General features: G+C 40.4%; 1 protein-coding gene across 1 annotated transcript; it reads right to left on the bottom strand.

Annotated features, from left to right (window-relative positions):
* Positions 1–8,703: 8,703 nt before the first annotated feature.
* LOC147147925 (leukocyte surface antigen CD53-like) lies at positions 8,704–15,173 on the bottom strand. The gene is made up of 8 exons (XM_086031885.1): positions 14,732–15,173; positions 14,171–14,242; positions 13,877–14,065; positions 12,839–12,913; positions 12,501–12,611; positions 12,210–12,317; positions 9,417–9,500; positions 8,704–9,137 (listed from the first exon to the last, which is right to left on the bottom strand). The coding sequence occupies exons 2-8, from the start codon at positions 14,231–14,233 to the stop codon at positions 9,069–9,071; spliced, it is 699 nt and encodes a 232-aa protein (XP_085888011.1). The 5' UTR covers positions 14,234–14,242; positions 14,732–15,173; the 3' UTR covers positions 8,704–9,068.
* Between the last annotated feature and the right edge of the window lie 209 nt (positions 15,174–15,382).

Genomic DNA, 15,382 nt, shown 5'->3' with positions numbered 1-15,382 from the left:
ATTGCTGAGTTTGGTTGGACAGCCAGGTCTAGAAAGAGTTGTGGTGGCCCTATAATTGGTCCATTTGTAGATTACGGAGGTCACTACGCTCTTAGGAACCTTGAGTGCTGCAGAAATTATTTTGTAACCTTGGCCAGATCTGTGCCTTGCCACAATTCTGTCTCTGATCTCCTTAGGCAGTTCCTTCGACCTCATGATTCTGGTTTGCTCTGACATGCACTGTGAGCTTTAAGGTCTTATATTGTCAATACAGTCAGGTGTGTGCCTTTCCTAATCAAGTTCAATCAGTTTAATTAAACACAGCCCGACTCCAATAAAGATCATCTGCATATTCAAGGTCGGCCAGATGGAGGTTGCCAAATGATACACCTGAGACATGCTCCCGGAGTCAGATCATGAGGTAGTCAATGACACATGATGGGTAGCCACTCTGAGTCCTTCCAGTTCACACGAACACAGCTCTCTTGAGTTATTTCTGTTTCTCGAGTCGCTCGAACAAGGTAGTGATTTTGGGTGGCACTCCGAGGTGCTTCAAGATGTTCAAAAGTGAGGCGTGGTCGACTGTGTCAAAGGCAACTTTGAGATCTATAAGAGCGATGAAGAGATGTTGGTTCTTTCAAAACTCTCTGACTTTGTCCACAATGATCCTAAGAGCGGAGATACGATCTAGGGTGGGTATGAAGCCGGCTTGTTGAGGGCTTCGGTGACTTCTAATGGCAGGAAGAGCACGGGTGAGAAGGATACCGGTGAACAGTTTTGCAGGTATGGAAAGCAAAGTAATGCCTCTGTAGTTGCTGCAGAGTAGCTTGCCGCCTTTCCTCTTCCAAAAGGGCAGAATGATGCCTCGGGTCCAGTCTGTGGGGGGCTGCTCTGCCACCCACATGTGGTTAATAATGTGGGTGAGCCACTGGACCATGGGGTCACCTCCTCCCTAGAGCAGCTCTGCACTGATGGCACAGATTCCAGGGGCCTTGCAATTCTTGACTGTTTTTATTGCTGCTCTGACTTCATCAGTTGTGACTGGGCCAATTTTGCCGTTAGGGTTTGGGGCGGCAGAGTTGGCAGCAGTAACCAGATAGTTAAAGGAGGTGCCTGAAGTGCTCTTTGCTGTGATAAAGGCACTCTGTTTCTGTGGTGATACAATTTCCACTGGCATCGTTCACGAGGGCGGTCTTGATGTGTGGTTGGACATGGGCTTGGCAAAGCATGCTAAAGACCTGTCTGAGGTCATTGCTCTGTGCTGCTGATTCCGGGCATTCAGCCTCTTCCCCCCAGTATCTGTCCCTGTCGGCGGCAATGGCCACATAACGTACTGCATTCAGCCTTCTGTACTCTGTCCCAACACCACAGAGACGGACCTCTTGGCGGCAGTCAATGATGTCAAGGGTCGGTTGTGACATCCCCGGTTGTTTGGGAAGTGATCTTGATCTTCCCAATACATCATGGATGGACTGGTTGACCTTTAGTTTGAAAGTCTCCCAGTCCGCACTGTCATTATCGGCCAGGGCGGTGAAGGCATTGGTGATGGAGCGGCAATATGCAAAGGCAGTGGTGAGGTTATGGAGCCTTGAAGCGAGTGAAGGATGAGGCCTAGTCGATGTGGTATACGATTGAGGTATAGTGGGACCAGTTATCCATTCAACTCTGCGAAATCTTGTTTGGCCTACAAGTCTGAGAGTGGCGAGGACTGGACTGCGCTGTCTTTCTTCCCACATTAAAAATGTAATTCTGCAAAATAATCCACATTTTCATTAAATGTTTCTGCAATCTGATCACGTTTTTTTTCTGCAACTGTATGTACTTTTTCTGGTATACATAACGCCGCTACACGACGTGAGCACTCGATAATATCGCAATGTGTCCCCACGGATGAGATGGTGCCCCCCACGGATGATGGTGCCCTACACACTGTGCGGCGGCAATGCTCAAAATGACCTTTTCTAGTCAGATACATAGCCACACCCTTTCCCCATGTCTTGGTGGGAGTCAGTGGAGGAACCAGACAGAATTTGTATTGATCTGTTTTTAAAGTATTAAAAGGTTCACAAGTAGCCATTCTGTTCCAATACAATTCCTGGTCCAGTGTTTGTGCTGCAGCTGTACCCCGTGTGTGTTGGTGAGGGCAGAGAGGGACAGGGTGAGTCTTTCAGTTACTTGCATGTTAGGTTGGAGTTTGGACATGTTCAAACCTATTTGCAAACACGTTTGATCGATTTTTTTCTTTTTTTGGGGGGCGCTACCGAGCCATTTTTTAAAAATTGCACAATAAACTATTGGAATATTAATGATTTTGTCATGGTTGATGTGTGTGTAAAGTTTCATAAGTTGTTGTGCATATTAAGACCCCCCAAATTAGCCTTGTTTTCTTAGCAATTTAAATAGCGCAAAATAGCGCATTGCCACAACAACCACATTTCAAAAAACCTCACACTGTTTTAACATCATAAAGGCCTAAACACTGTTTCGAGCAAATATGAGGTACATCTCGTTAAACATAAAATAATAAAACGTGTATTTCCTTTAGTCAGTAGGTGGCGCTGCCCCGACAGTGAAAAATAAGTTCTTAGATACCTTCAGGCCGGGACTATCATCGAATGTGTGAAATTTTGAGAAGATAGCATAATCTGGGTTAAATTACAGCAGTTTTTAATTTCCAGACATTTAGCAACGCTAAAACTTTGCTAGACTCCATGGCAGTTAGCCATTAGCCGCCCTCAGCTAACAAGCTAACACCACTGCAGCTGTCAGGGCTCAATTGGCACTCACCTGGGTAGCGGTACGAAATTATCTTCTTACTAGCCTCAAATATTTTCATACCGCTAAACTTAGCTGTGTCATTGTGGAGGTGATAATTGCTTTTTCCTCATAGGAGCTCACATTTGATGTCAATAAAATCTAAAATATTGTGCCGATCGCTTTTACATTTTCACAGGTTGAAGTGGACATGAGTAGAGCTGTGCATATGAATTTTCGTGACTATTGGTCCCCATTTTCAGACCCTAGGTGAAAATAGAACGTGACAAATTAAGCCAGGAAAAAAAACTATAATGCTTGTCACCTTCCCTCAGTGATGTGGGCAGGCTGAGATGGAAAAAAAGCAGGCCACTCCCATAAAAAATGGACATCATTAGTATGTTCTGAATGTAGTAATAAAAGACACATAAAATCAGTAGTCAGGGAAGTGAATTTTCATGCTGACATTCTTTTTAAAGAGACCTGTTATGTTCAACCCAATCAAGTGTCGCTTTAAGGGTGGGAAATGAAAACTGGTTAAGGTTAAACATGAAGAAATGACTTGGTTAATGTTGATATTTTACACATCTTGATTACATTTAGGAGACTAAAACAACTTTGGTTAGGTTATGTTTACTTGTATATCCAAGAGGAAAAAAATGCCAGTCACGGCACATTCTAAGTGCCTTTTTTTTGTAAAGCAATTAATAAAGGGTCTTTGTTCCTTTTGCTTGTTCACGTATCTGGTTGAGTGTATATTTTACAAGATCAATAAAAATACCTAAGAGTTTTCTAAAAATAGTGTTTTTTCTTGTTTTCCAAAAACATTGAAATATGACTTAGGCAATTAAGCTAGCAAAAAATAACTCCTGGTGATTGCAGTGTTAGCAATTAATAACTTATTAATCAGGCACCACTATGGTAATGTTTACCAAAGAGTACACATTGTTCTACACTGCTTTTCATATAGTCTTGGTGCTATTCATACTGAGAATTAGCAGCTGTGATATAAAGTAATTATTGGATTCGGCAGACAGCGTTTTGAAAAGTCTGAAAGATGATTGTCTCACGACACAATTTGTGATACGGTCCTACTATTCACAAACAGCAAATACTGAGTAGTTTGCACTAAATTGCACCCAGCGGAATATCTGACGTTCAACATTTTGAAGTGAGTGGGATTAATGAGTTTGGTGAGCAACTGCCTCAACTGCCAGTGGTTTTAAGAAAAGGCAGACAGAAGAGGACAAAGAATTATGGTCATCTTGGGTGCAAAAGACGAACTGATGTATGGGTAGATAATAGAACAGAATTCAGGGACACTTTATGTCAGAGAATGAACAGGTCACTTAGCAGGTTGATTGAGTCCCTTCAGTAAAACGTGCCTTGTCGCCACATGTCTGATGTCTTGGCAAATGACAATACGTGACCATGTGGTGAAGCCAGAGGGAATCACGACTTCAGCTGTGCAAAGACCCACTTACCTGCCTGACCTGTTTTTATTATACATTGCAAATGGATGGCACAAAGGGCTAAAGACACTTAGAGGACAGCTAAGATGTGCCAAGATAAAACGACAATAAAAAAAAAATATATAAAAAAAATTGAAATACAAAGAAGCAGGAAAGTGACACCTACTGAATCTGTAATTTATCCAAGGGCAAGTTGGAGTTAGAGCTAGGTACGTAAGTATTTGGACAATGACAGAGCTTTTACGATTTTGTTTTTAACTTGTAAATCACCTCAATGTGATTCCCTCCTTGGTCTGTATTTATATTTATGAAGGCATCAATTGATTGCTGATTTTGAAAGTAACAGGCCTACCTTCTCCAAAGTATTCTTGGCTCATTTGCGTTGTCTTCTGTTCATGTCAAACCAATGACCCACCACAGAAAGGTATCAATTAAAAGTTAAAAGGTCCAGTCCAGGAAGCGGAGATCCAGAACATTGTAAATCAGTTCAATTCCGTCCCAACTATTTTGTTTTTTCCACTGACCAGCAATTCCACATTTTAAAGTTATGGAATTATGAGTGTATAAAAATTATGATCAATACATATTTTGTGCCTAAAACTGGACAAATAATTAGAATACATATGTGATAAACAAAGTTGACAATTTATTCGAGATGGTACTTTTGAAATCAGAGAAGTCATATGCATGCCACCCTAGATGACAAATTAATGGATTTAGTGTACCAGTACATGTGTAATCTGCCCAAAGAACATTCAAACTATACATGATCGGAGCACCATTTATTCCTGACCTTTTTTTGGCTAATTTTGTCCATTTTTCTAAAGCTTACTACTAATATTTCCCACCACCTTTTCAGCACTTTAGCCTGACCCAGTTAAAACTTAACACCCCATCAGGGGACTGCAATCACAGCTCAACATGAAGGTGATTGCTCAGGGCAAGTGATGTTTTTTTTTTTTTCATCAAAGTAAGAAAAAAAGTGCTACTTTTTTTAAGGAAAGTGGAAATAAGAGTCCAACTTTCAAACAAAATTCTAACATTTATTAATACCTTTAAGTTCTTCTATGGCTACACAACTAAACGACACAATAATGTACCGGTAGTTCAAAATAAAATTGACATTGTGTACTTCACTGTTGCCACAATTTGTTAGAAGTAAAAACAAATGAAATATGTAAATGAAATGACACAATGGCTTCTAAGGAACAGATCAGGATGGGTATGTCAGTCGACCGGTAAATTAGGATCTTTGCCTTTCGGTACAGCTCCCTCTTTACTTTGACAGATCTACTTTATGTCCACGTCACTGCAGATGGTACGATGTTCAATCTGCCTGTTGAGCTCCTGCTCCATTCTTAAATCCCTACCCCATGAACAAGGCCCCGATATACTGTATTTCAACTCCTCCATTTGGGGAAGGATCTCATTCCCGACCTGGAGAGGGCACTCAACCCTTTTAGAAATGAGGACTATGGCCTCAGATTCTGAGGTGCTAATTCTCATCCCAATGTCTTCCACCAAATCTGCATTGAGATTGGCCTTCCACTACCTATTAGCAGTCCCCGCAGTCCCACAGGTCAAAACCCCCGCAGTAGGACTCCTTCAACCCGATGGCAGCTCACACTGCAGGTGTGTTGATTGCCACCACGGGAGGCACTGACCACCTGGGGGACACAGCTCCTGTCAGCTCCCTTAACAATGGCGGTACAAAACATGGCGCCCTCTTTTCAATGTCCCTCTCCTCCTGGTCAAAGTTCTGACAGAGGTGGGAGTTGAAATTCCTTCAGACTGGGTCTCAGCCAGACATTCAAAGCAGATCTTCACCTTATGATTGGGTCTGCCAGGTCAAACTCACACACCAGCTCAGGCTCCTTCCCGGCCAGGTGTGAAATTTAAAGTCCTTAGCGCCAGCATCTGTAGGTAGGTATCAGACCACGAAGGTCTCTGCCTTCGCCCACTGCCCATCTCACAAGGCACACAATGCCCTTGGCCCTTTCCAGAGGCGCTGAGGTCATGTGAAGGGGGATTCATGTCGTCTGTTCAGGCTGTGTTCATGGGCGCAGTCCCGGCCACCAGATACTCTCCATCATGCCCCATCTTCAGGCCTGGTTCCAGCTGGGGGCCCCGGAGACTCACGTCCAGGCTAAAGAAAAAATGTATTCCAAAAATTGTCTTCATCAAAGGTGTTTTAAAGCCGTGCTTTGTCCAATGCTTCGCCATAAGACCTGTTTGCCTTGGTCATACAACCAGGGGTATAAATCGCCGATAACTAGGATCATTGAGACACACAAACCCTTTAATGCTGGCTCAGGGAGATGTCATTACTAACGCAATTTCATTCCAAGCAATCAAACTGTGACATTTAATATCAATTCACTATGTGTAACGAAGCTAGAACCCGCTGAACGCGATCTTTGATCTCCATGTGTCATCATTGAAATGCAATTAAATGAAAGCCTCCTCTAAGTCATTAGCTGTGTTTATCTCCAATTCATCTTGCATATATATATATATATATATATATATATATATATATATATATATATATATATATATATATATATATATATATATATATATATATATATATATACACAGTATAATATGCATGTCCCATGATTATCATCAAAAACATCAAAATTGCACAGGCAAGTGCATATGTAGGAATAATAAATGAAAAGAAAATGTGTCCAAATACGTACACAGCACATTCTGTGCATGATCAAAAGCAAGGAAAATTCGAGACAATTACAGATGAAAGGCAAAGTACAACAGAGACAGATTATCATTGATAACTGCAGGTCGTGAATAATCCATCCCTTTTCCAAACCGTTTATCCTCACACAAAACACAGTATATATAGTACAATATAATGAACTTGTAGTATGTGAGTATTTTTCCTTTAATCTAAAATCTAAAAGAAAATCAGCAAAATATTATTTACATCTTTAACTGGGAATAAGAAAGACAAACCATTGTGGTGCCAACAAAAAGCAAAAATTGTATTTAAAAAAAAAAAAAAAATCCCATCAGAACTCCAACTAAGCCTGCATATGTGAATGACACACATGCAGACTCTTTACATTTGCTGATTTATCTATGCAGGTGGAGTGTTATCATTTATAATGTGAAGACCAGCAAATCCACAGTACAAAACCTTTTAATGGGCCGGTATTTATCTTCAGTACAAAGAGCCCCTGCCCGAGATGTTTCTTGAGATTTTGTGATATGTGAATACAGAATATGTCAACGGAACACTGAAGAAGAGTAAGAGAAGGCTGTTGTGAAAAGATCTCACGCGGAATCATAAGAAACATCAATCAGGCCTAGCATTCTATCTTGAAGAGATGATATTAAGACCATTTGCGGGCTTGGCATGTTGATAAATGTTGAGAACAGCCGCAGGTGTCTTATCAAGGCTGTCAGCACGGAGATGCTTTCAAGTAATGTCACCCTCATTAGCGGACCTTCCACACAGCCACAGGCATTTAACTACTACTAGACACATAAATCGAAAGACTGGCCACGTAATGCAGTTTGATGGCTCAGAGTCCGACACGATGACACATTTATCATTCACTTAAGCGTGTGTTAAAATAATATTAGTGTAAATCACTGCCCATGTTCCATATAGTTAGTATTTGTGCATCTTGGATGAGTGCCCTGCACTGTATGCCAGCCCTTTCTGAGCCCTTTCCCACCATCCCACGTTTTTTGTTGTTGTTTTTTTTGTTTTTTAGTACAGCTACTTGTAAGTGATGGTAATTGTGTCAATATTGCTGGCTAAATATCACTGTACAGTTCTGTACTGGTACTTGGTGAACACTAGCATACATTGACATGGAAAAAAATATCTGATACATGTCACATCTTGGCAAAAAATTGGAATCTGCCTGCAACATCATGCTGAAACAGCCACACTTAAAGTGTATGGGACATGACTTTTACACATTTTAATGTGTTGTATTAAACAATAAAATAACATTCGCAATGAACGTTTTTTCGAATTGATACACATTAACGGAGTATTTCATGGATTTAGCGTTACGTCCTAATTTAAAAAAGTTATTGATGATTTAAAATTGTTTATTTTAAAACGGAATGCGCGCTTATCCATTTCATCCACAGATACAGTGGAATTATAAATATTGTTAAGTACTATTGTAAAAGTTGTTCTGATGACTGTGACTGGTTCTAAGTATACAGAATTTATTAAGTACTCAATTTGTATGCTTTTAGAAATTAAACACATGCCTGAAATGGGTGATGGTTTTTTTTTGTTTGTTTTACCTGAGAGAAGGGCAACACTTGTTTTCCAAGAGAGTCAATTTTTGTCAGTCATTTGAAAGTTATTGTACAGGAGTTACTACTCAGGCATTAATTCCAGTTATCCAGTGCTGTTGTTCCTCTTGCCTTTTTTGTCCGTCTTTTTTTTTTTTTTACAATTGTAATTAAAATCATGAGGTTAAATTACAGAATAATGGAATTTGGGCAATTGATATGAGCAGAATTTATTTATTTTTAGCCAAAGTTTGTGACTATAAGTGCACAGATAAAAGTTATTACAGCACATAAAACATTGATCCGCATGTTGGCTCCTACATTGGGAAAGTTAATCAATGCTTACAACATTCAATAACATACAATTAAGTGAACGTATACAATGAAATAGAGAAATAATTGCTTTGAAATGTATATTAATGAAAAGTTTCAGAATAAAATTAATGCAAGAACTAGTGCAGACAAAGCTTGAGCAGCTTGCTTTAGTGCTCTTAAAGCATTTACAAAAAACAAATATGTTAAATACTGATAAGTTGGTAGGACATAGAAGGTCACTGTGACTTTGGCAATGCATCTTTTTCACAAGTAGCCCAGCCCGTTTCGACCAAAGTGGAAAAACAAAGGGATGGTAAAACACAGACAACAGAACTGCAAGAAAATGAGACACATGCCACACAATTAGTTTACACAACACAATCAATGACATTCAAAAACACATTGCGATCAAAACAAAACAATTGTTTTTAATTACAAGACCACACATTTGACTAATTTATTATGAGAAAATTGAGGTATACTCTGTCTGTCTGTCTGTCTGTCTGTCTGTCCACACAACCTCCCGCCTGTCCGTCTGTCATGTACAATGGTTCAGAAAAATACACAGTTCAACTCTACAATAATTGGGGAAAAAAACTGAAGTTACGTCACCTGTATGATAAAGAGTGTGACAACGCCTGCTCCGGTGCTCCGATAGTTACCTGCAAACCAGTCCCTCAATTTAAGGAGACAACCCTGAAATAAAGAGAATGAACTCGAAGTCATGAACTTAAAAGATTTGTAGGACTCAAAACAACATTAGCAAATACAGTGAATAATAGATACTGTATGCATATGCACAGTATATAAACAGATACTTTATTCTAATATACTGTATATGCAGAGATGGGCATTCCGTAACCTTGGGGTCGTCCGTCCATCCCAGACGGACACCCATTTTGTGGACAAAGGACGAGAATTTTTTTTAAAAGGGCAAAACTAACCAAGGACAGAAGTGGGTAATCACTTCTGAAATCACTACTTCACCTAACTGGGTCAAGTAGAGATGTGTTGTGTTGGGTTCTTTTAAAAAGCAAGACCACTGTTCTCTTCTGTGATACCACGGAACCGCCTTTATTAACTTCCTGCACAACACTGGAGTACTTTTTTCTTTTTCATGTGTGTTGCCTGCAGTGACATTGTACTCACAAGCATAGTCTGCCCTCTAGTGGTTCAACACACGTAATACCATGGATTACGCCACAGGACGCCCATTTCACTGACGAGGAAAAAAGTAGATTGCAATTGTTTTTTTTAACTAACTGTTAACATTTAGTACATATCTTATCCCTTTACGTGCTTAGTATGTCCTCGTCTGGAACATCTCTACAGCATAAAAATCTCTCCAATCCGTCATTCATTTTAGTGCAGTACACTTAAAGCTAAAGTGGAATTATTTCGATTTCCTCCTAAAATAACATTGCATTTCTTTTTTTGGGCAAAATAACTCAATAAAATCCGAAAACGTATTGCGTTATAACATAAAGGTTTTGCAAAAAAAATGCAATAGTATTGCGTTATAATGCAATCTTAAATATTCTCGTGGTGTCCCCCGGCGGGCTCCGTAGTCTGATGGTGGTTGTGTTGGCAGCTAAATGCCATCTTGGGAGACACTTAAACAGTTGTAAACAACTTAATCCACCCATGATACTCTCAGACAGTAAATTGATGTCAATAGGGAATTAGCTAGCTATGAGCTATCTATGAATTATAAAACCTCTTCCGGTAGCATCTGTCCCACCACTTCATGCACGGATGTTTTTTTGGGGTTTTTTTTTCATGCGATGGGGTGGGTTGGTCGGACGGACTGATGGAATGTAAGTACGGAAGAGCTTTAAAAGTTCGACGGTTGGAGGACTATTATGTTTAGGAATAAGGATGGAGGGACGATGACGGAAGGGTTCCCAGGTCGCGGATGTGAGTGTGCGTGCTTGTGCATATATATATACTGTACCTGGGGAGCAGCAGGCCCAGAGGACACCCAAGCCCTAGGACTCACATTAGTCATCCAGCTAACCTTTAGTACAGTGAACTCCTGCCGATTCAAGGTTCCCTATTCCCTGATTATTCACATATTTGTTTTTGGTGGAACCTATCCTAAAAACTCACCTATTTGCCAAACCGGTACATTTTTTGGGCCCCCCCTGACATGCCACAAGATTCCATCAAAGCCCAGGCTAATAGGAAAATAGTAATTGTAATAATTGTGTCAAGGGAGTATATTTCAGTGATTCATGAGGTTGAAATGATGTGTTTTGGGATCATAGTTTGTGGCATATTTAGGGTTTAAACTATTAACATCGGTAATTATAAACATTTTCAGGGGGTCATCAATTCATTTGATCTTTTGCTATTCCCAGCAGGGCTTGGTGTCTGCATGTAAGTGTGTACACAACCACTCCAAGCGATGAATTATAATGTCAAAATTTGGGAACGAATATAAATTCAGGTCAAGTCGGGGAGGATGTGCAATATCCATCCGTCTTATCAAGATGTTCCTTGGGCACCATCTGTATCGTGACCCAGCAGCTATCCTAGCAGAGAGGCACTTACTGTATGTATCAGATCCTTCTGCGGAAAGTGTGCCACGAGGCCACAGTGTCTTATATTCCAGAAAGATTCACTTAATATCCCATTTTGGGGATAAATTGAGAAGCCGATGTTTGACACAAAGTTGTTTCATCCCGAGCATTTTCACCAGGGTACTAAAGTAGTCCAGTCTACACCTGAGGTCAATTGTTAATGTGCAGAATAAAATGACAGTGACTGCGTTTACATGCAGCCAATAAACCTTTTAAAACCCAAATATTGGCAGTATTCAGGGTTTTTTTAAAGCCATGTAAACGCGCGCAATAACCCAAATATGCCCTTATTGGGGTTTTTAAAATTCAGAACATCATGCCTGGGTTACTCTCTTTCCAACCCGAACGAACATGCGTGCATGTATACGGCAATCGGAATGTTTCGAATCTACAGGAGACTCTGCGCATGCTCAACCGCAAGGAATTTTTGTAGTAGAGGAAGTGCTTGTATGCGTGCTGTTTGGCGAACAGCCCAGCAAAAATACACGTTTAGTGATAAACATAACATGTTGAAAGCTACAGTAACTACAACACCACACCTTTAAAGTGAGGAAGAAACCGTTTGCTTGATTCATGAATATAATGTGTTTTATTGACGGAAGCAAGTAACGAGGGGAGATGACGTATATCGCGTCATGACGACCGTGCGTTGCCGTTTCGATCGGGTTATAAATGTGGGGGGGGGGGTAACGCTCTTCGCTCAAGCCATGTAAACGGGTTTTTCGAATGACTCAGAAATCAGAATTTTGACCTTAACCTAAATATTGCCTGCATGTAAACATAGTCATTGTGATGTTTTAAAATCCATTTTAGAGTGGGTAACCTCTTGCCAGTTGGTGTAGATGGGGGAGGTGCAGGGATCCTGGACACAACAGGAGATGGGAACTTTACCCATCCAGTCTGCCTCACCGTGTACTCCACAACACCTAAACTGAACAGAGGAAAGGGGGTTTGGGGGGTCAAAATCTAATGCTGAGCAACACTATTGATTTGGGTAGATTATACTTGATATCCATATTCCATATCTTTCAACAAGATATCTTCAGAATATGGAGCCACCAAGATGCTTCTAAGTAAGTTCTATTTAAGTGAAGAGTTGAACGGCGTCATTTACCAGGTGCTGGACGGCATCAAAATCCTCTTTAATGGTCTGGTTCTCTCCGGGGCCTGACTGCCTGTAGATCTCCAAACTTTGTGTCAGGTCTTTCTCAAAATATGTGTCTATCTGGACAGTAGACAGAAATACAGTTATTTTCTATATCCCGGGGCCTTGTACAATGAATAGACAAAGATCGCCGACAGGCCGTAGCAGAACAATTGTTACTTGACTTGGCATAATGGCCTTTTCCTGCCATAAAAATAAAATACCGGTAAATGAAGCGGTGATAGTTTACTGACAGTCATGCTGTTGTTATGCATATTGACAGATGTGCAATATTAACAGTTTACTACCACTCTGCCGTAAACCAGGAACACGCAAGCCATGGCCAGCTCTACCAGCATCAGGATGAACAGCAGGATGAAAAACTGCAAATGGACCAAATCATATTCATATAAGATAATTAGTAAATGAATTGAAACTTGTTTTTGTACCATACAGCATGGGTGTCAAACTAATTTTTGTCAGGGTCCAAACTGTCGTTACGGTTTCCCTTGGAGGGCCATTATGACAGTGAAAATATATAAATGTTTAATCAGAGCCTCATATTATTACATATTCAGTGCACAAAAAATTGGTGGATAACTAATTTTGAAATCAGAAGTCAGGAATAATTGTTTCTTCAACGATTGTTTACGTTACTGCAATAAGGGGTTTGGTAACAATAATATGATAGCAATATCTCAGTGTAATCATTTATTACAAATGACAATTTTAAATTTAGGTAGAGATTTTAACAAGCATTATGACATGCTTGATTTGCTTTCGCCAGATCTGGCCCCCCCCCGGGCCTTGAGTTTGACACCTGTGCCATATAGAGCAAAAACCACAACAGGTGCAAATAAAGACAAAAGTTAGGGATCTGTTTGGGTTATTATTGTGGTCATAACCACAAAGCATTGACATTGCCATGGTTTGAGTTTTGTGTTTTGACTTAGAAGTTTGGACCATAAAGTTACAGAAAGTTTTTTTTTTTTAAATTTCCAGTGAAGATTGGCCAGATTCCAAGGAGCCTCAAGTCAATGGTTACATGTTCCATTTCAAAGCTTCTCAGCTCGAACATGCATACAGCACAGAGATGGGAGTGAATGGGTGGCTAGCAAGCGTGTTGCGCCGCTGACTTTTGAGTGTGAGGATGCGGTGCCTTGCTGTGGGACGGTGCCCAGGTAAACAAACTAGTACCTCTCCTTTCAAATTCTCAAGACAGTATGTTGGTCTGCTGCAGGTTTTGAATCAAGCCCCCCCCCACCCAATCAAATTCCCATACCGGGCTAGAAGCTGTACCCTTGGCTTATATCATGACTGGTGAGGTCATTTGGATTCATACTCACGCTGATGAGCAGGCAGCGATTCTCCTTCATGGCTCCAAGCACACCCAGATAACACACGCAGGTAACAATAGTCCCAGTGACCACCAGCGTGTTGGCAGGGTAGATGGGCCAGAAAGTTGTGACGAGAGATGCAAACCTGGAGTGCATGCTCTGAAATATCCCAAAGGCTACCACAAACGCACCGCATAGCTCCAGTACAGAGAAGAAAACAGCACCTTATGTTATCATTGTGGCTGTCCAATTTTGGGATTGAATTCAATTGACAAGGATGAACTTGCCATTTTCAGCACTTACCCAGCACAGGAAGTTGAGAAATATCATCAGGGTTTTCAAGCAGTTTACACAGGAGCGATCCATCCCTTAATTCTGTGGGATCACATACGCTTAATATTAGCTTACTCAGAGCAACAGAGAGCTGTTTGACAGAAAGACAGACAAACTGCTCTTTTTGGCGCCTATGTGTTTACACCACAATCGTGTTTGATATGGTGACACTGAGCCATAAACACCATGAGCACTTGTGACCTATTCAGGCCCCAATAACACATGATTCCTTGAGTTTATCCGTCCACTAAAATGTCAATAATTGTGAGCCATCCTAATTTATTTGTTTCCAATTTCTGGAAGCTAAACACAAGAATTGCATTTAAAAACATAATGCAATGTCCAAGTCAATACTATAGTATGCCCATGCATAAAAAACAACACTTTAAAAATGAAATGCTGACAGTATTTACTTGTCAACTGTTTCCACAATATTGTTTTTTGTTTGTTTTTTTAAATACATTTCTGTCTTTAGATAATAAAGTATTTTATTAATACGGTTGTCAAAATAGCATATTAAAACCAACTTACCGTACAAGAAAATGTAAATTCACTATGTGAATATAAATGACGCCATTATCCTGTGGCATTTTCTTCCATTGTCATCAAAAAGCACCTGCTGGTTCAAAGACATATGCAGCAATTAAAAATTTGAATGGCTCACCATCAAGCAAATAGCCATGCAAGGGAACACCTGATACTGTATATAATATCAGATGCAGCCGACAGTTTCTTGTTCTCAGTAATCCGTGGTGCCGACTGATGATAAGTAAAACGAGATGGGTGGAGGATAGACAACAAGCAGTGATATATATCAACAGTCAGAAACTGTGGCTTCTGTTCACATTAACACAAAAACACACATAGGAAAAGTAAATGAGCTGAATCAATTCATGGGTAGTTTGAGGTAAAGAAATCAGGTCAACTATCATTTACAGTTCAGAGTATTTCCACTAATGTTCCATTTGCATGCACACACTAAATCAACTGGGAATAGCCGACTCGTAGGCCCCCGGGGCAAAGCATTAAATATAAACACCCCCTCCACTCAAAGCCTGGTAAGCCACACCCACTAAGTGGGTATGGACAGCAAGCCCTTCACCGCAGCTCAGCCTCGGTTCAAAACAATCCGAACAATCAAATTTGTTTACTTGCTATGATGTAGCCTTCGGTCGAGGGATC

Source organism: Filicampus tigris, chromosome 5 (assembly GCF_054856515.1).
Source record: "Filicampus tigris isolate MCC_2025a chromosome 5, RoL_Ftig_1.0, whole genome shotgun sequence".
Classification (NCBI taxonomy): domain Eukaryota; kingdom Metazoa; phylum Chordata; class Actinopteri; order Syngnathiformes; family Syngnathidae; genus Filicampus; species Filicampus tigris.
This window is presented reverse-complemented; position numbering and strand designations above follow the sequence as displayed.

Excerpts from the sequence above, each read along its gene's own strand:
- LOC147147925 (XM_086031885.1), bottom strand. The coding sequence starts at position 14,233 with ATGGATCGCTCCTGTGTAAACTGCTTGAAAACCCTGATGATATTTCTC. Across the intron at positions 12,318-12,500 it reads TTGATGCCGTCCAGCACCTG|TTTAGGTGTTGTGGAGTACA; the intron begins GTAAATGACGCC and ends TCCTCTGTTCAG. Across the intron at positions 9,501-12,209 it reads TCTACACCAACTGGCAAGAG|GGTTGTCTCCTTAAATTGAG; the intron begins GTTACCCACTCT and ends TCTTTATTTCAG.